Genomic DNA, 20,968 nt, shown 5'->3' on the forward strand with positions numbered 1-20,968 from the left:
GCACATCTGATGAATGGGACAATAGACCACAAAATCTTATGCTGTAATAAATGTGGTAGTTTATAAGGACTCATCTTTTTTTCTGTAGCAACCTAACAATGCTGCTATCTCTCTGGAAACTATAGTTATTCAGTAGTACTTTTGGCTACCGAATACTCAGTACTGACTTTTGCTGTACTATTCCCCCCAGACATTCACAGCTTGGTGCAATTCCCACTTGCGGAAGGCAGGGACACAGATTGAGAATATTGAAGATGATTTCCGGAATGGCCTTAAACTCATGCTCCTATTAGAGGTGATTTCAGGTAGGACAATACTGGTGTCGGGAGGTGACGGGGGCCAGCCCCCAAGCAGCAGAGGGTGGTGGAAACAGGAGGATACAGTATAAAGAAGAAAGTTCAAAAGCCACAAACAAGAGATACGAAGGTGGGGAGCACTAAGAAGAAAGAGGAAACTGTTACTCAGTGATACAGTATCTGATTTGCATGCAAAAGAACACAGATCTCCACTGTAGCAAGTAAAAGTTGGTGGCCCCTTAAGAACTCCTCTTACAGTAGTTGGAATAAATAATTCTGGAGTAGTAATATATAACACTCAAGTAACTTAACTGATCCTAACCAGTTTCCTATGCTTGGTTAGGTGGATGCATCTGCTGGTGAAATTATGCATGATGAAAAGAAGGGGGAAGAGTTCATTTTCCTCAACAGCACCACCTTTCTTCCAGCTTGCTAAGCCTCTGCTTCCTTTATGGAAATTGCTCCAAGTTTTGGCCAATGTTGTTTCCCCCTCAACTCTGTGTACACAGAACTGAAACTTTTGGGATCAGAGCAGGAAAGGGAAAAGGAACAGGAGACCACTCTTGGGGAAATGTCAAGAGCTGGGACAGGTGACATCATGATTTGAGTCACACTATTCTACATTCTCAATCATTCACCATGCAAGAAGCAGATGCATGCTGGTGTGTGCAATTTGATTCAGTTTTGTGTTTGGATCAGGTGTGCATGTCAGTGCTGCCACAAGGGTGGTATCACAGCTCTTCTCTTTTTTCCTCCACTGTTCCTCTCTTCCTCCAAAAGGTGAGCGGTTGCCAAAGCCAGACAAAGGCAAGATGCGTTTCCACAAAATTGCCAATGTCAACAAGGCACTGGACTTCATTGCCAGTAAGGGGGTGAAGTTGGTATCCATTGGGGCTGAGGGTGAGTAGTCTCATTAAGTGGTATTTTCTTTCTCTACTATCTGGGACAGGAGTGAAGAAATCTGTTTCTGGCATGCAGCAATCAGTCCACAAGAAAAGTGGATCAGATCAATCAGTGGTGGATTGATTCACTGGAGGAGAGGGGAAAACTGAGTGGGGGCAAAGGCAAAAGTGGAGGGATTGATTTTCTTCTTTGTGTCCACAAATGTCCTTCTTTTACATCATACGTACACATGACATATACACACCAATACATGGAGGTATAAAAAGAGATGAAAAAGGAAGCATTTTCCAAAGGTGTGGTTTGAGGAGCAACAACTAGAGTAACTTGTTAATACATTAATGCATTTTTTTTGTATAACAAACATTTTAAGCGGTGGAGAAATATGCTTTCTTATATCTACTGTGGGTTATGGCAACTAGCACATCACCTGATGTTTCAGATGTTTTTCACAAGAAGCAGGAAGGAGAAATGTTCATTGCTTAGCATTCTTGACCAGTAAAAAAGGAGATTCCCCATCCTGCAGGATTGCCCCCCAGGTAATTTTCTGGGATGGAACGTGGATATAACAATATGAAGTGGTTGCAAATCTGCAGAGCGGCTTTATTCCACAGGATGAGAAACAGAGAGAACAAAAGGCTACATTTAGTAGTGGGCTGTCTATGTGCTTTCTTCAGAGAACAGTATGGTGAATGATCTGCAGGTTAGAACTGAGTAGTCCCTAAATGAAAAGATAAACATTGTTAAATGCACTTGCTGCTCTTAGCTTGTATTTTTCCTGTTCATCGTTTTTATGCTCCTTCTCTCCTTCTGTTCCAGAAATTGTGGATGGAAATCTGAAGATGACTTTGGGAATGATCTGGACAATCATCCTCCGATTTGCTATCCAGGACATCTCAGTGGAAGGTAAGCATGAAAGCTAAGAGACACTTGGATTTTTGGCATTCCTGAAATCTACCTTCAAAGTGTCTGTTTGGAGATGGCTTCACCCAGTAGTTCATTCCCCAGCTTTTCCAGATCTAATTCCCAGCCTCTCAGCTTAAAAAGGAAAGAATTAGAGGTTTTTATTAGCAAATCTGGAAAGTATTGTCGAAGGCTTTCATGGCCGGAATACGATGGCTGGTGTGGATCTTCCGGGCTGTGTGGCTGTGTTCTGGACGTTTTGTTTCCAAAACTTCCAGAACACCAAACTTCCAGAACATGGCCACACAGCCTGGAAGACCCACACCAGCCATCAAATCTGGAAAGCCACTGCCAACCAGAGCAAGCAGTACTGGATTCAATGGACCAATCTTGTTTCTTTCTTTATTTACAACATTTATATGGCCACCCCACTCAAACAATGTGACTTGGGTGGCATAAAAAATATAAGCAACAATAAACACAAAGCAAAGAGCAAACTCTTTGATCCTTTTAGAACTGAGACTAGCCCAGAAGTAGAATCCCTGGTCTGCATGCAGAAGGTTCCAGGTTCATTCTCCAGTGAGATAAAAGGGATGGGGAAATGGTGCTGCCAGTCAAAGCAGGCAGCACTAGCTTAAATGAAAACTAACATGCTTGGCAGAGGACAAATTCCTGTGCCCGGAGGAAGGACCAGACAAAGAGGTTCCAGGTTCAGTGATTCTGAGAAGATACTGTAGTACTGATTTAAAACATCTTTCCTGATATAATAAATGCAGAGAAGTCTATTGAAAATGTAGGATTTATGTCAGGCATAAACCTGAGGGGCCTTCCTTCCCTTCTCCCCCAGAAACTTCTGCCAAGGAGGGACTGCTGCTGTGGTGCCAAAGGAAGACGGCTCCCTACCGGAACGTCAACGTGCAGAACTTCCACATTAGGTATCGGCAAATATGGGCTTAGTGCTGCTGAAAGATAGGGTTCTGTCATTTAAGACTGGTTGGGCTGGTGATATTGTCTGCTACAAAAACACCAAGGCTTGGTGATCATTGCAGGACTGGCCCAAAATATTTTGGTATGAGACAGAAAAACGAAACAGTCTTTTCCTTCAATTCATGTCAGCCTTAGCATCTGCTGTATGTGTTGGGTAGTGTAGACATTTCTTAAAGAACATGGCCAAATATTTTGCACAAGGATACAGCGGTTGGTGGGTGAATGGCTAGCAGCTTCAGCCTTTTTTGTTACTCAAATGTTTGTTAAGACCTAGCATGTGAAGATCTATGTTGTAGTCTAAAACATTATTATTATTATCATCACCAAAAGTTGAAGTAAGAGATGTTTAATACTTAATATTTTATACTGTTTGGGTGAGAAAGAGCCCTTAATTTAACTGTTAATAATAATATATATATAATAAATAATGCATTAATATATATTAATATTTGATAGTTTTAGTAAATTATTAAAATGACAATATTGAATCAAGTTTCTAAAGCAGAATAATAAAATTGGAAGTCACTATGAAGGTCATCTAGTCAAAGCCTCTGTTCAGTGCAGGGTCCACTAGAGAATCTCTGACAGGTCGCTTTTCAGCCTCTATCTGAAGATTTCTAGTGAGAGAGAAGTCACCAGCACATCATGTGGCAATCCCTTCCACTGGTTGACAGCTCTTGCGGTCACAAAGTTCCTCCTGATGTCTAGTTTGAATCTCCCTCCTTGTAATTTTAACTCACCAATTTAGGTCCTGCCTTCTGGGGGTACAGCAGAGTACAGTACTGTAAGTCCACTCCTTCTTCTATGGGACAGCGCTTCACTTATGTGAAGATCGCTAGCATATCTCCCCTTGGTCACCTCCTCTGTAGACTAGACATGTCCAGAGTCTTCAGTTGACCCTCTTAGGACTTGGGTTCAATACTTTTCATCATCTTGATAGCTGTCTTCTGAACTTGCTCCAATTTGACATTGTCATTTTTGAATGGCAGTGCCCAGAACTGGATACAGTATTCCAAATGGGGTCTTACCTGGGCAGAATGAAGTGACAAAATTACATCTCATGATCTGGCCCCTGTGCTCCCAACAGCATTTGCCTTCTTAGCAGCCGCATCACACTGTTGGCTCACATTTCACTTATGGTTGACAAGAACACCAAGATCTCTGATAGCAAATCCAGTCTTTAAGCAAAATTATTTCTGTAGCCCAAACAGTACCATATATCAACAAGCTTTGTGGAACCCCATAATTTACAGAAAGGCAAAAGACTTAAGGGAAAACCACAAAACAATCTAAGGATGGTGGGAAAATAAACCGTTAAGCTGTTGTGATTGACCTGGAATAGAAACTGTTCAAAAGATGACCCCTCCCTCCACGCTGAAATGAAGCGGGCCTGTTGCCCTTCTTTCTCTCTTCTGCAGCCTGACATCCACGTGGCCATTGCAGGAAAGGAAGCCAGAGGAACCTCATTTCTTTGCAGAGCTTGTAGAGCAGTTATAGCTCCCTTCTCCTTTTTGCGGATTGTGCCTTTATATATCAGAATAGAGTATCGGCCATTCCTCTGTTGGGGAGCGAGGACTCTGGCTTTAGCTGAACGCACCCTATGCTCACTCAGTCTTCCTTCTCTCCCAATGTCCCACGTACCAGCTGGAAGGATGGCCTGGCACTCTGCGCCCTGATCCATCGGCACCGTCCTGACCTCATTGACTACGCCAAGCTCAGAAAGGTGACGTGGCTGTTTCCTCTCTGACTCCCTGCTCTTCTGGCTGCCTCTTTGTTTTCCTCCTCTGCTTTAAGCCATCTTCTGGGCTCATCCTCCTGTCTCCTAACCATGACATGAACATGCCACAGTAACCCCTTTTTTTAATGCCGTCTCCTCATGCCTTTGCCTTTGCCTTTGCCTAATCCCCAGCCCATAGTTGAGACAGCTGAAAGTGGTTTTTCGATATTGCAGGTTCTAAAATAGTGTTTTCCCTCTTCTCCCCGCACAGTTTCCACTGTGGGTTGATTTAGCAGGCTTCATTAATGATGTGGGTGCTGACCCAGATCTCCCCAGCAGCTATTGGCCGTTTTAGATTGCTGTGGGCATACCCCCTCCTGTAGGGTCACTTGGAACTGCTCAACATGGCCTTTTAAGCTTGACTAGATGTCAAGGCTTTGTATCAGTCCCAGCTATAGAACTCTTACTTTCAGGACCCAACAGTTCAGCCCTGACCCCCGTATATTCTCCACTATTGCACACATATGCCAGTACACAGGAAACCTCCCTTTTGTGTGGGTCAGGCACTTTCTCTTTCCCCTCTGCCTTTTGGATTTAATGGAATTTTGGGCTACTCTTTTCCCCGTCTTGAAGATCTCCACTGTATACAAAATAGCCCTCTTTGGAGTGAGAATTAGGGCTTCTTGCAGAGGCTTCCACAATGGGTGTCAAAAAAGTCAAAACGGCAGGCGTGGCTGCATGATTGAAGCCCCACCCCTTTTTATGTCCAAGCGATGCATATTAAAAAGAGTCAGGGCTTTGAGGATTTGTGCAGATTTTGACAACTCAGATCTGCTGTCCTCATTTCTCCACTGTGGCATGCATAGCACAAAGATGCACTGTACTCCCCCCCCCCCCGAAATTATGATTGTCACTATATTAAGCAGTGTGACTGTGTAGCTGAGAATCAGCTTTGCATGCAGAAGGCCTCAAGTTCAAGATCTGGAATATCCTGTGCAAAGACTCGGACAGCAGGGGATAGTATGAACTTTCATTGCTGAGGCTTTGGGGAGCCTCTGCCAGTTAGAGGAGAGACTACTGTGCTAGACAGACACAAATGGTCTAGCCTGGTTTGGGGCAGATTCCTACCTCCCAAGTGATTTTTCATGAACACGCAGCCTCCCCCGCTGCTCCCCCGCTCCCCCTAACCTAGCCAGCCCCTTTTTATCACAGTTGAAGACTCATGTAGGATAATTCTGTCAATCTATCCATAGGATGACCCCATTGGGAACCTCAACACAGCTTTTGAGGTGGCTGAAAAATATCTGGATATCCCCAAGATGCTGGATGCAGAAGGTGAGAAGCCAGATGTGTACAGCTGAAAAGGGCAGGGCCCCAGGGCTGGACTGGAGCAGGAGAAGTTGGAGATGTGCCTGTGGCTGGTGAACTGTTCGCTGGAGGGCAAGTGAATGCACCTGCATTCTGGCTCACTTGCTCCACACAGATTTATCATGCCTCTTATTGGAGTGGATGCCCTTGTGCTGCATTTGCTGAGGGTCAGCATTCTGAAGAGAAAGTGCTTCTTTGCACTTTGCCTCCATCATCTGCTTCTTTTCTTGATTTCTCTGTGCAGATATTGTCAACACCCCCAAACCGGATGAGAAAGCCATCATGACATATGTTTCTTGTTTCTACCACGCTTTTGCTGGTGCGGAGCAGGTAAAAACAGGTTTCTTCCTTATGTGTTAACTTTATAGGATACAAGTCTACTCAGAAGTACGCCATCCACTTCAGTAGGACAAACTTAGGACAATACGTAAAAGATTGTGTACTCTTTTCTTCATGTTATTTTCCAGGTTTTTTGCAGAATTCAGTCCTGGTTTGGGAGGTTGCAAAATGAGAATTTGTTTAAAAACACTAAACTGTTTGCTTTGCTATCTTTAAATTGAAAAGACAGAGCTAAGATTACTTTTTCTAGAGATGTTTATGTTTGGCAAACACTGTACAGGGGAGCTAAGAGGACTCAGGCAGTTCCCTTCTCCCCACTTCCTGGGGAGAAAAATAAATAAGTGTGTGTGTGTGTGTGTGTGTGTGTGTATTTGTGTGTGTGTTTCTGGGTATGTTTTAAATCATGTCTGCTTTCTTTTCCCTTGCTTCCAGGCTGAGACAGCAGCCAATAGGATCTGCAAGGTGCTTGCTGTCAATCAAGAGAATGAGAAACTGATGCAGGAGTATGAAAAGCTGGCCAGTGAGGTAACTTGCATCTTGAATTGCCTGCGGGGACAGTGCTAGAACCAATGCCATTTTAATTCCCGGACCAATCTCTTCCTCCGTCTAAGACTGCAGCCCTGAGCTGCTGGAATCAGATAGCAGGAATAGAACCAAGAACAGGGGTGGGGAAAGGGTGTGTGACACACTAATATCCTGATTTGAGAGAAGGTATGAGAAAGGAAATTAGGAAGAGTAAGAAATCCTTACAGCAAATCTGTATGAGGGGAGTAAGGATGGACACGTCAAAGGATGTGGGTCCCCACTGGCTCCTAACATACCCTTCTTTGGGACACGAGGCAGGCTCAGTTTGATAGGTTCCCCTTAATGCAAAAGGAAAGGGGAAGAACCATGACCATGAGTTCCCGACAGAATTGATGAAAATAAGCAAGGCTTACACGTTGATTTCTCTCTTAACACTGGTTTCTGGGTTTGGATCACAACAGTAATATTTTCATCATGCAATTCTGTGATTACACAAATAAAGGGAGCCCCAGATACACGTTTGAGCCGACAGTGGTTCCCAAGGCCGCTGGAGATGACTGATTCTCTTTCTCTTTGGCAGCTGCTTGAATGGATCCGCCGCACCATCCCATGGCTGGAGAATCGGGTGCCAGAGAAGAGCATGAGTGCCATGCAGCGCAAGCTGGAGGACTTCCGGGACTACCGGCGCGTGCACAAGCCCCCCCGCGTCCAGGAGAAATGCCAGCTTGAGATCAACTTCAACACTCTGCAGACCAAGCTGCGCCTCAGCAACCGGCCAGCCTTCATGCCCTCTGAGGGGAAGATGGTCTCCGTAAGTCAAGTAGGAGGTAGAGCAGAAATGGGGGAGACCTATAAGCCATGAGGACAGCTGTGGTTCACATTGTTGGCCACGGGTTTTCCTGAAGACAAACTTCGTTAATTAGCAGCTTGTGAAAGCATCTTCCATCAGGCAAGGCGTCCATCCTGCACTCGCAGGGTTTTGCCTTGCCTGTGAAAATAATAGGGCAGCTATTCTGAAAGCCTTCCTTCCTTCCTTCCTTCCTTCCTTCCTTCCTTCCTTCCTTCCTTCCTTCCTTCCTTCCTTCCTTCCTTCCTTCCTTCCTTTTTTTGTTAATTTATTTTATTTCAAGTCACATGTGTTGGAGGTACCCCTTGAAGGCGTTCATATCAAGTGGAATTCATCCTATATTAATCAAAGAGTTAAAACAATTAAAATGTTAAAGATTCCTAAGGCCTGCTTGAAAGCCAGTCAGGTTAAGGCCATGGAGTCTCCTGAGAGAGGAAAGTATTTCACAGATCCAGGTCTACCTCCAAAGAGGTCTTTATAGGGCACCTGTGAGCAAGATCCCTGGTCTACCTTCACAAAAAGGTTTTAGCCACTTAAATGGACCAGAAATGGTGAAAAGCAGCAAACATGAAACTTACACAGTAATTTGACATTGTGTATGGAAGCAGACATTCCCTAATGGAGAAACTATCCACAATAGACAATTCTAAAGTGTAGTATCAGGAGGTTGCCTATAAAAACAGCTTTAAAACTGCCATTGTTCCAGAACGGGCCTGCAGGTTTATTAACTGACACCAGAGAGCTTGGTGTTAATTAATTCATTAAAGCAGCTCATTAAAGCACTTCTTAGAGAGGTTTGCTTGTCATTGTCCTTACGCTCTTCTGACACTGAAGATTTGTTCACCCTGGCCTTTTAAGTAACCGAGGCTTTGTGGTTTTGAAATCTCTATTTTTGGCACTGGGCTTGTTACGGATTTGTTTCTTGTTGTATTGTACATATTTTTGATTTAATGTATTACTTCTGTTTTTGAATCTACCTTGTTTTCATGTTTTTTGAGCTGAATCCATAACTTTATCTTATTGAGTAGCATATGAATCTCATCAGAAAATAGAAATCAAGACAGATTGCAATCTACTAAACAACTAAAAATACCATATCAAATCATATCCTTAGACAACATTTAAAAAAAAGTTAAATGGTAGCAAAAGGATACAAATACATGAAAAATAAATTTCTTCACTCACCCACTTATTAGGCAAATAGCCGAGAAAGCTGTTCCAAATTTTAACCGATTGCTAACTTGATCTTGATTCGCCCACTGAAAAGAGAATAACTGCCTTCAAGAGAACAGGAATTAAGACTAGCGTCCTTTCCTCTAGTGCCAAACTGTTTTAAAGTTTCTGTTTATCAGAGATTAAAAGGGGGAATGAGGATCTCCATTAGGAGCTGCAGTTGCTCTTTGGATCTGCCTTCAGCTCAATGAAAAACCATCTCTGGCGACTTTGTTCCCAAAGATAAACATTTGTCCCTTAGTAAAAGACGTCATGGGAGCAGGAAGTGACCCTGGGGCTGATGCAGGAGGATTTCTGAAGGTGGGCAATCCATAGCAAGCATGGCTGGGTGCCACCCTTTTGAGCAAAGCCGAGGCTGAGGCTGTGCCCCGTGTGCCCACAGGACATCGCCAATGCCTGGAAAGGTCTGGAACAGGTTGAGAAAGGTTATGAAGAATGGCTGCTGACGGAGATCAGGCGCCTGGAGCGTCTGGACCACCTGGCTGAGAAGTTCAAGCAGAAGGCCAATCTGCACGAGAACTGGACCAGAGGTATCTGCGGAGGTCACCTTCTCTGCTCCTGATCAGTAGCCAGCCCTCTCCCCTCAGCACAGCCCTTAGCTTCCTTCTGCTTCCTCTCGCCCCAGGGAAGGAAGACATGCTGTCTCAGAAGGACTATGAATCAGCAACGCTCTATGAGATCCGGGCACTGCTGCGCAAGCATGAGGCCTTCGAGAGCGACTTGGCCGCCCACCAGGACCGCGTGGAGCAGATTGCAGCCATTGCTCAAGAGCTCAAGTAGGTGTCAGCAAGCCGGTAGCAGCCTTGTGGTGAAACGCAAGCGCCCTGCATCCGAGCTGCTCCCCAATTCCACCTATTAGGCCAGCTGCCCCTAACCTGAAGCCCAGCCCTGTGTGAGGCCCCTGAATGACTTGGGTACAGCCTCCAGGATCCTGGCCATCAAAGAGAGGGAAAATTTATACATACATATACATATACATATACATATACATATACACACATATATATATACATATACATATACATATACACACACACACACACACACACACACATATATATATATATTATATATATATATAATATATATATATATATATATATGGTCAAAGACCAAACTGAAAGGAAAAAGGAAATATGTATTTGTGAGCCTGATTAAGACGGATTAAAAGGAGGAACAAATAAGATAAAACAACAAAATAAGTTAAAATCAAATAAGATAGTGCGTGTTTATGTGTGTGTACACAGAATTAATAAGGCAGTAAACAGGTTGGAGTAGCCCAAACAGTCAAGCACTGCAGGCCCAGACAGGATTAAACCCACTGGCTTCAGATGGCGAGTTTAGCAATTAACATTTGGCAACTTTCTTGGAAATCTCAGTCAAGGTAGTGGCTATGAAAAAGTGTACAATTTCACTGAGGGCAGCCCATACACCCAGCAACGAGAGAATGTATCAGAACTGATCAGTAATCCTGAGACACTGGGCAGCACAACAGAAAGTGAGCTATCGATTGAATGGCTTCTGAGCATATGCAGTTGTGATCTAAATAGGGAATATGATTAAATTGCCCTTCCGCAAACTTCAACAATAAGGCATTAAATCTTGTGAGTGTGAATGCCTTCCTTTGTGAAAGGGAAAGGATGAGAAATAGTGAAGGGTTAAGATAAAATGTCCATATAGTTTGGGACTTTGGGTCTGTCATTCTTCAACTGAGATCTAAAACGCATTCCTTTACTTTGGAAATCGTTTGCCTCAGACCCATCGCTATTAGTGCATGGGCTGAGTCTGAGGTCACAACAAAGGGTCCTTGGCTATGGGTTTGTTCCAGAAGAGCTGAATTTATCTCCAAGAACAAGTTGGAGTAAGGAATTGCTCCCAGGATTTAATTTCAACTAGTATCTCAGGCAGCAAATGCACTTGTGGGGGAAAATGTTGAAAAGCAACCCTGGAAGATAATCATACTCATTATATTTGATTTTAATTCAATGGGAATGGAAATACATCCATTTTATTTTTGTCTTTTCCCCACCTGCTCCTTTTTGGCATGCCATTCACCTGAAAAACTTTGAGCATCTTTATGCTAGGCCCTTTCTTGTCTTTGGCACTGGGAATTAATGATGGAGTTCTCAGTGGGATGCTAAACAGGATCCAGATGACACCTTCTGCAAAATGTGTGGCATTCATGGCCTGGAAAACTTGACTCCATGTCAGAATTGGGGATTGTGGGGTAAAGACAAGGAAACCTCCAATCTTAGCTCTTGTTAATGTAGTGATGGGTTGAAAAAAGTTGTGACTCACTTGGTGTAGGGCAGTGTTTCTCAACGTTGCAACTTTAAGATGTGGACTTCAACTCCCAGAATTCCCCAGCCAGCCATGCTTGAAGTCCACATGACTTAAAGTTGCAAGGCTGAGAAACACTGCTTTAGGGTTTCAGATTTTACTCAGCTGTTCTTCCTCTCTTTTAAGGCTTAGAAACTTACACTAGAAATAGAGGCCCACCTTTTCCAGTCCCTCTGTTCTTGTGTGCATACGCAAGAACACATTTCCTCGTGTTCTCAGTCCTCCTGCATTCCTTGTCAATTCCTTGTCAAGACCAGCCTGGGGTCTCTTATGGAGCATGTCAAAGATGTTAATGGGTGGTTTGTGGGTTTCAGAATGTGTCTTTCATTTCTCCCCCAAATCCTTTCAACGTCCTTCTATGAACTAAACATAATTCTTCTTCTGGGGCAGTGGGGAAAAAAAAGAGCCATCTAGAAACAACAATCAACAGTTTTCAACCAAGTGTGTAACTTTATCCTTCTGCATGCCACCTGTCCCTTGGAATCTCACTCTTTTTGTAGAGATTTTCAAGCTGATTTCAGTCAATCCCAGAGGTGTATCTTTTCTGGATTTCTTGATCATCTTGATTCAATTAATTTGTCCTCCGCTACAATACAGTCTTGGCATTTATCAGAATAAGTTCCATTTGCTTTCCTGACTCAGGTGTCTAGCTTTCCCTTATTGCTTATACCTGAGGTTCAGCTGGTCTCCGCTTCAGAACATGCAGGTGGTGGAATCAAAGCTAATATGTTGCTCTGTACAAAAAGGACTCCGTCCCAAATCCTTGTGATTTATCACTGCAGTGAGCTGGACTACCACGATGCAGTATCTGTGAACTCCCGCTGCCAGGCCATCTGTGACCAGTGGGATACCTTGGGGACTCTCACTCAGAAGAGGAGGGATGCCCTGGAGGTGAGAAACGAAAGCAGGGACATAGAATGTCTCTTCTCATGTGCTTGGGGGGAAGGTGTGGCCACACAGACTTCTTCTTCTCGGGAGTTTCATCTTGCGCTCTTTCCCCTTTGCCCAGCGGGTGGAGAAGCTGCTGGAGACGATTGATCAGCTGTACTTGGAGTTTGCCAAGAGAGCCGCCCCTTTCAACAACTGGATGGACGGAGCCATTGAAGACCTCCAGGACATGTTCATTGTGCACAGCATTGAGGAGATCCAGGTCTTACTATCAGGAGAGCTCCTCCTTTTCTCCAAGCACTGTCCCACTTTCACCAGCAGCTGACAGAACCTCTTTCTCTTCTTTAGAGCCTGATCACAGCCCATGAGCAGTTCAAAGCCACACTGCCAGAAGCTGACAAGGAGCGCATGGCTATCCTGGGCATTCAGAATGAGATCCAAAAGATTGCTCAAACCTATGGCATCAAGCTGTCAGGCGTGAACCCCTACACCAACCTCTCCCATCATGACATTGCCAACAAGTGGGACAAGGTGAGAACTAATTGAAAAGCAAACTAAGCGTTTAACTAAGGGAGAATCTGGAGGGAGCCTTTTTTCAAGCTGAGTTGGATCTCTTATAAATTGCTGTACTCCATCCATGTTCAGTATTGATCCATCTATTTGGGCTTCCCTCTCAGTGGATAAAGCAGACAATTTGATGCAAAGCTTGGATAGGGAGAAGAGGAAGAGAGGGCCAGTTTATATAACCCTTAAATTCCAATTTGCTGTGCTATCTTTGACAGGAAGGGGTATTATTTTTCCAGTGAGAAGTATGAAGTTTATTCTTCAGACCCGGTCTCATCAACACAAAGTGTGATTAATTTTTTTATAGTAATTTTATTAAACATTACAATTAAAAAGATAAGAATACAAACTAAAAAAAAAGAAAAGAATAAAGAGAAAAAATAGAAAGTGCAGGAAAGAAGGGAAAAAATAGAAAAATAGAAAAGAAAGAAAAAAATAAGAATATAATAAAGAAAAATAAGAGAAATATATAAAGAAATGATTTTTCTCTTTCAACACAAGTACAAACAATTTTAGTAACTTATCACCTCTTAAAATACAACAAATGATCTCTTGTTCCCATATCTCTTATTTGTAAACAAATTTTAAAGCAACATCATTCAGTCCTGGTCAGCAAGAATCCATTAAGGGTTACCAGAGATAACAACATATCTATATTAATCTTGATCAGTAAACCAACTTTGTATTCCTTCCTTTTACTTTTAACAATCTTGATCTTTAAGCCCTTGAAATACTGTTCTAGAACTTGATTTCTTTTCATTCTTTCTTTGTCCCTTCCCACAAAATCCTTCAAAACTTTAACAAGTCTCATTTGTAAATCTGATACAGGAAAGTTATCTAGGTCATTTTTTTGGTTTGTTATTTGTATATCCCTTTTAATTATTAAGACATCAGCCGGTTTCATTTGTATATCCAGCGTAGCATCTTTCTCCATATCGTTCTTGTAGCCTGTCATTTTAAAATCCACTTTCAAATCAGTCTCAGTCTTGTCCAGTAAAGCTTGTTCCTCTTCCATAACATTTTTTAGACACAGTCTATCTATAACGGCAGACACTTTTTATTCATTTATTTGTTTGTTTTATTGTATAGCTGCCCATCTCAAACGAGTGACTCTGGGCGGTGAACAATCATAAAAACAATTAGAACAGTTAAAACACAATGCAAAAAAGAAATTAAATGCAGATAGCAGCCAAGAGATATTCTAATCCGTAGGTGTTGACATAACCAGGAAACGGGGCCATTCACACTCTCGGGACCCCAGGCCTGGGCACATAGCCAGGTCTTCAAAGCTTTCCTAAAGGCCAGCAAGGTCGAGGCCATCGTAATCTCAGGAGGGAGGAAGTTCCAGAGGGCAGGCACCACAGTGGAAAAGGCACGTCTCCTGGTCCCTGCCAGCTGACATTCCTTGGCTGACGGGACCCGGAGCACGCCCATCTTGCTGGACCAGATTGGATGGGCAGAAACAACTGGGAGTAGACGGTCCCTCAGGTAACCATCTTGAGTTAGGAGAAAGCCCCAAAGGGCTTTCAAGATGACAACCAGCACCTTGAATTGCACCCAGAAACACACTGGCAACTAATGCAGCTCCCGAATCAGTGGTGTTACGACACCATTTACAACCCATGCAGCTGCATTCCGTAACAGTTGAAGCTTCCGAATGCTCTTTAAGGGCAGCCCCATGTAGAGTGTGTTGCAGTAATCCAAATGGGAGGTCATGAGGGTGTGAGTGACAATGAGCAGAGCCTCCTGGTCCAGGAATGGGCACAATTGGCACTTAAAATTAACTTCCGGGTCCATTGTTTGCAAATATCCTTCAGTACGTCCATTGTTAAAGTATTTTGCTCCATTCTGTATTAGCAAGTAAAATTTCAGCGTCCATTAATTGTAATCTTTAGTTCCTTCTAGTTCCCTCTGGTGTCTAACCTTCAAAGTCCTATCCTATCATTATTTTTAAAGAATTCAAAACAGCAGCATTTTCCCACAGGAAGGATTCTTATAATTTCAAAATCTTATTTCAATGTTTGTAACTTTCCAAAATCAATGTTCTAATCACCCTTTTGCTGTTTATTCCAAAAAAAAAAAAGAATTTTTAAGTCCTTAAACTTGTATGTAAAACTTCTTTCGCTAAAGATTGAAGGAGACTCACCCAGTGCTCTGAAAGTTGTCATTACAAAGGTTCCTAATAGTTAGAAAGCAGTTAAGAAGCAATTTCCAAAAGTGATTAAGAAACGAGGCTTGGCAAACTTTTGCCCATATAGGCTACATTACGGCTATGAGCTTGGTGAAATCCCTTGACTCCCAGCCAGAGTACATGTGGGCGATCTCATGATCTCTCCTTTTTCCGGTGAGACTTCACCAGCCGGAAAACACTGCCTGGCTGCCGATTTTTGCCACATCATCCCCGCTCCTTCATGGACATCCAGTTCGCCATGAATCCTTGCCGGATTCAAGTCCCAACCCAAACCATGATTATGTTCATGTTAGTCAAGAGCTCATCTTGTCAGGAGTTGCAAATGAAGGTCCTGAAGCAGATGGTGATTGAGGTATACTGGGAGGTTAAAACATGTCCTGATATTCCATCTTACATTATTGTTATTCTCTACTTTAATCCAATCCAGGAAGGCTGAGATTTGGGGAGGGGAGGGTTGCTTTCCTTTCCTTTTCAGATTCCACTCCCCATCCCCGCCCCCACTCCTCTCTGTCAGTGAGATTTTAAATGCCAGTTTGCCTGCGTCCTTCCATTTAGGTGAAGCAACTGGTTCCACATCGCGACCAGACCTTGCAGGAAGAACTGGCAAGACAACAAGCCAATGAACGCCTGCGACGTCAGTTTGCTGCCCAGGCTAACATCATTGGTCCCTGGATCCAGACAAAGATGGAGGTCAGGCCTTCTCCCGTCCACCCACACAGCGCTTCCTGATCCTCTGGAGGGCTGGGCAGATGGCTGGGTCTCGAGTAGGGCCCAATGGGACGCCTGCAAAGAGATATCATAGAACTGAGGGATCACCTGGTCTAACTCTCTTCAGTGTATAGGCCGTTTAACCCATTCATGAGTAGGGCAGTAAAAGAAAAAAAAAGAAAGCTGGGAAAAAGCAGGGGGAGTGCTGGCAGACAGGGCTACTCTAAAGACGGATCAGGGCAGACAAGAAAGCATAAACCACTTAAATTGCTTTTCTTAGACCTCAGTTTCCAAGTAGCAGAATCTCACTGGCTTCTGCTTACCAATCGTGCCCCGTAATCTTTAAAGGGAGGGGAGTCCCAGGGGCTTTGAGCCAGGTGCCAAAACCTTAAGACAAAATTCTCTTTTTACCTTTCCTTCCTTTACAGGAAATTGGTCATGTCTCTGTGGACATAAGTGGACCTCTGGAGGACCAAATGAACCACCTGAAACAGCACGAACAAAATATTATCAATTACAAAATGAACATTGACAAGCTAGAGGGTGACCACCAGCTCATCCAGGAAGCTCTTGTTTTTGACAACAAGCACACCAACTACACCATGGAAGTAAGTGCCTGTGCTGAAGAGGGCCAAGGAAAGCAGCAGGAAATATGTGCCCGAGGGTCAAAAATGCGTTCCTGGATCTGGGGCCAGCCATATAATTGGGCAAAGTGGAGCAATGACCCCATAAGCCAATTGATTGTTGTCAAATCAAGTGGGGGAGAACATGTCACATCACCACTGTCGAAGTTCAACTCGGCAACCAATCTGGTCCATTTCTGTCCATGCAAAGAAAATATTCCTGATTCCTGGCCCTCCAAGGGGCTGCAGCTCCTTCTCTAACGCCCCTTCTTGTTGATTGCAGCACATCCGAGTGGGCTGGGAGCAGCTCTTGACCACTATTGCCCGCACCATCAATGAAATCGAGAACCAGATCCTGACCCGGGACGCCAAAGGGATCAGCCAAGAACAGATGAACGAGTTCCGGGCCTCCTTCAACCATTTCGACCGGGTAAGGAGCAGTCTGTTCTTTCACTAGCATGTCTGCAACAGGTACATCTAGTCCAGTGTTTCTCAGCCTTGGCAGCTTTAAGATGGGTGGACTTCAACTCCCAGGATTCCCCACCCAGCATGGCTGGCTGGGGAATCCTGGGAGTTGAAGTCCACCCATCTTAAAGTTGCCAAGGCTGAGAAACACTGATCTATTCTTTTGTGCTGTCACCACCGTTTCCAGGCCAAACCTGAAAACTCAGTTCTAGCAAAATGTCTCCCGGTTGTTCAGTGCAGGTCACCTTCCACTCTGACCCCATAGTTTTTTATGTCAGTTTCTACCCAAGGCAAGAGCAGAGCAGAGGCCCGCGGGCTGGGCTATCCCCTACTTACACTTCCACAACTTTCACAGCCACCCCCGTATTTCGATTCAGGCCTCCTTTAAGGTCAGTAGCAAAGCAGCTGGTTGGGCCGAGATGGCTATAATCAAACTGAAGGTTGGGATAAGCAGCCTGTGGTGTCCGTCTACAGGCAGATGGGAGCCCTGACTTTCTAACTGCTACATACACACGCATTCAGTCAGCCATCATTTGCCACTTTGAGGCCAGGAGCATGGGAAGGCTGCCTGCGCCACTGGTTTAGGGAGCCTATCGCTTTAGCCATGTCTTGGGGGCCGTCTCCGCTTCTCAACTTTTCCCCCTTGACTCATTGCAGAAACGAAATGGCATGATGGACCCCGATGACTTCCGGGCCTGCTTGATCTCCATGGGATATGACCTGGTAGGAGGCCAGCCTGGACGTGGACAATTGGTTTCGACCATCTGCTACATCCGTTTGAGGGGAGGGGCAAACCATAGCTGGCAGCGCAGCACGTGATTTTCACCTTGCATATATCTTTTTGAAAAAACACCCCAACATTGCAGCCATTGGAGGAAACCCATATGGACTGCGTCAAACTGGGAGGGAAACTTAACTCTTTCCTCCAGGGATGCAAACCTGGAAAAAGCTGCCATTCAAACCCATTGGGGAGTTTGGCTCAGATGGAGAGCCAGTGCTTGGTTTATGGCCTGTAACCTACAAGTGAGCCAGTTTGGTCTAGTGGTGAAGGCCTCAGGCTAGAAAGCAGGAGACGTTGAGCTCTAGTCCTGCCTTTAGGCATGAAAGCCGGCTGGGTGACTTAGGGCCAGTCCTTCTCTCTCAGCCCAACCCACCTCACAGGGTTGTTGTTGTGGGGAAAATAGGAAGAGGAAGGAGTATGAGGTATGTTCGCCACCTTTAGTTATTTATAAAAATAATAAAGGCAGGATTAAAAAACAGTCAAAATCTAACAGCGTTTGCAAGTTTCCTGAAGGTCTTGTCTACTGAATTAAGACTGTTTTATAGCCCCTATTATTCCCTGGACAGCCTCAGCTTGCCACTGTGACAAAGAAAGGAGAGAATCACCTGGACAGCAGCATTACTAAGGTGGATCATTTAGTCTGCATGACCAGACTAAAAAACAGGATTCAATTATCTTTTGGATTTCTCATTTCCCACAATGCTGGGATGTACTTTCTAGCTCAAAAAATAAAAGGGTGGGGGGGAATGCATCAATTTAAATCAGTGTTTCTCAACCTTGGCAACTTGAAGATGTGTGGACCTCAACATGGCTGGCTGGGGAATTCTGGGAGTTGAAGAATGAGGTTTATATTTAAAAAATGGCAGAATGAAATGGATCAGAAAGTTGACTGATTCATCTTCCCATCATTTTTCCTCTCTTATAGAAAATGAGTTGTACGAACTATCAACCAAACTCCTTTGCTCAAAAAAATTCTAAACTTGCCATATCCTAATTTTAGACAATAGAATTACTAGTTGTCTATATGATAGGAAAAATCTATGAAGCCGGGGAACCCGTGCCGGGCGGTTTTGAGCTGTCCTGCTCTGGGACTGCAGATCTGTCTGAACTCGGGAGCGAATCCACCCATCGGTGATCGTTCCTCTTGCTCCTAGGGCGAAGTAGAGTTCGCACGCATCATGACACTGGTGGATCCCAACAATACAGGCGTGGTGACTTTCCAAGCCTTCATTGACTTCATGACCCGTGAGACAGCCGAGACCGACACAGCTGAGCAGGTCATTGCGTCCTTCAAGATCCTAGCTTCAGACAAGGTAAGTGTTGCCCCGGTGAGGAGGAGGAGATGGGTTGGGAAGGGCAGAATTCTGTCCTTCCCACAGCAGCCTTGAAAGGGCCTCTTATTACAGGCACAATTAAGCCTAGAGTAGCTTGTCTCCTGCCGAAGAAGAGAATTAGCACCTGGGAGTCAGCCCGTTAGCTGTTTTTTGTTTTTTTTTACCATATCTGTTTCCTTCTTTCCCCAGCACCGAAAAGGCTTTCTGTCCAGAATGAGAAAGCCCAAGGCGCCCTTTCCCAAACCTGTTCTACAATCTCTAGAATTCCCAGCCAGCCTGGCTTCAGCCTGATTGCTACTTAATGAGCCCTCACTCTATACGATTTCTGGCGGGCCAGCTCTGCATCACTGGGGCAGGAGATGAAGGAGTTAATAATGATAGGCTTCTCTGTATTGCAGCCCTCTCCTGGCAGCCGAAAGGAGGCCCACAGGTAGCAGCCTGACAGGTGGGCCTAGCCAGCCAGCAGAGCCTGGCATCACCACCCTGCCGCATGATAGACCCCCAAACTAGGCATTTCTAGGCAACTCCATTACACCACTCTTACAAGAGGGCTTCAGACCTAGGGCTGGCCATGCTCATCTCCTTCAACCTGGTGCCCTCCCAGATGTGTTGACTTCAACCCTAGCAGCGCAGCTGGAGAGCACCATCTCAGGGAAGGCTGGTCTAGCCCGAATGGGGGACGCCAGATGGGTCCTCGGGCCGTCTCATGCGCAACAGGCACTGAGCTGCAGGCCTCGCTCGCCTTCTAACCGGTGGGTCTTCCTTTGGCTCCCCCCGCAGAACTACATCACAATAGAAGAGCTGCGCCGGGAACTGCCGCCAGAGCAGGCCGAGTATTGCATCACCAGGATGACCAAGTACATGGGAGCCGATACCGTGACAGGCGCCTTGGACTATGTTTCCTTCTCCAACGCCCTGTATGGGGAGAGCGACCTGTGATTCCCTCCCCCGAGCCCCCTAACCAGAAAAGGCATGTGGGAGCAGAACGATCCCCCCTCCCTTTCAGGGAGCTCACACAATTCAAGTCTTGTGCCCAAGGAAGAGGGGTGCATGCAATAGTAGCCCCCTCCCCACATGTCCCCCAACTGCTGGGCAAAAGGTCATGAGATCCTCCATCTCCACCCACGAGCCACAGCCGGTGGATCCAGGGTGGTCTTGGTCAGAAAACCATCTCTGTCCTGTCCTGTCCTGCATAGAAGCTGCTGTGTCTGTTCTTTGCTCCTGCGCCAGGCACACTTCCCCAGGCTCTGCTCTGCCCTGCCTCCACGCTAGAACCCTTCCTTCCGCCCGGCTCCCTCAGCCCCCAAAGCCTCTCTTGCCGAGTACCGAAAAACAGCCCTGGTGTACCTGCGAGGGCTTGAGAATGTGGACACTGTCCAAATTATCACTGGGGCTGGCATGATGGGCTCCCAAGGAAGCAGGGCAGGGCATGGCACCAATAAACACCACACACTGGAGACCCATCTGTGGTAGAGGTCTTTTGTTCTCGGGAGGCCGACGGGGGAATGGCAGAAGTGGCGGGAGGGAACGTAGTAAAAAGCTCCTACAAGCTGAAAGGAACGGCCACCTAGCCAAAATGGATCTCTCTGAGCTTGGTGTAAGGCTGCTATGAACAGACGCACACCCCCCCTTCCGCCAGCAGATCCGGAGATGCCCCATGGCTCCCTTTGGCTTTCGAATGAGCCCGCGGTTTATGCCCTCCGGGTACTGGCTGCTTGCAGAGGAAGACAATACTCTGCCTCCTTCCCGATGCCGTGGGCACCTCACAAGTTGGAATACTGAGCAAGAGGCCTCTCCATCCAGCGATTGGCTTTGGCCGCTCAGGAGCCCGTTTGCCAGGACCTACCGGTGGGCAGTCCTTCCAGGGTCTCAGAGCGCTGATTCAAATGAGAAATCTGATTGAGAAACAGACAGACATGCCAGGCACCATTTGGGGGGGATCTTGCCCCAGTCCATTAA

The 20,968-nt window shown here is 45.3% G+C and overlaps 1 protein-coding gene across 1 annotated transcript in view; it reads left to right on the plus strand.

Moving 5' to 3' along the window:
- Window positions 1-20,466, plus strand: part of ACTN3 (actinin alpha 3) — a 36,897-nt gene extending 16,431 nt beyond the window's left edge. The window contains exons 2-21 of the mRNA XM_007439038.4: window positions 191-305; window positions 1,077-1,196; window positions 2,016-2,102; window positions 2,947-3,034; window positions 4,731-4,809; window positions 6,057-6,138; window positions 6,416-6,501; window positions 6,943-7,035; window positions 7,616-7,846; window positions 9,498-9,645; window positions 9,741-9,891; window positions 12,238-12,346; window positions 12,465-12,605; window positions 12,692-12,874; window positions 15,654-15,788; window positions 16,235-16,414; window positions 16,713-16,859; window positions 17,552-17,617; window positions 18,830-18,988; window positions 19,790-20,466. Of these exons, the coding sequence (XP_007439100.1) occupies window positions 191-305; window positions 1,077-1,196; window positions 2,016-2,102; window positions 2,947-3,034; window positions 4,731-4,809; window positions 6,057-6,138; window positions 6,416-6,501; window positions 6,943-7,035; window positions 7,616-7,846; window positions 9,498-9,645; window positions 9,741-9,891; window positions 12,238-12,346; window positions 12,465-12,605; window positions 12,692-12,874; window positions 15,654-15,788; window positions 16,235-16,414; window positions 16,713-16,859; window positions 17,552-17,617; window positions 18,830-18,988; window positions 19,790-19,948 (2,559 nt within the window). The 3' untranslated portion in view covers window positions 19,949-20,466. The remainder of the gene's footprint in view (window positions 1-190; window positions 306-1,076; window positions 1,197-2,015; window positions 2,103-2,946; window positions 3,035-4,730; window positions 4,810-6,056; window positions 6,139-6,415; window positions 6,502-6,942; window positions 7,036-7,615; window positions 7,847-9,497; window positions 9,646-9,740; window positions 9,892-12,237; window positions 12,347-12,464; window positions 12,606-12,691; window positions 12,875-15,653; window positions 15,789-16,234; window positions 16,415-16,712; window positions 16,860-17,551; window positions 17,618-18,829; window positions 18,989-19,789) is intronic.
- The last annotated feature ends 502 nt before the right edge of the window (window positions 20,467-20,968 follow it).

This window comes from Python bivittatus, unplaced genomic scaffold, assembly GCF_059951505.1.
Source record: "Python bivittatus isolate LINGU-HERP-01145 unplaced genomic scaffold, Pbiv_v1 ctg000180_np1212, whole genome shotgun sequence".
Classification (NCBI taxonomy): Eukaryota; Metazoa; Chordata; class Lepidosauria; order Squamata; family Pythonidae; genus Python; species Python bivittatus.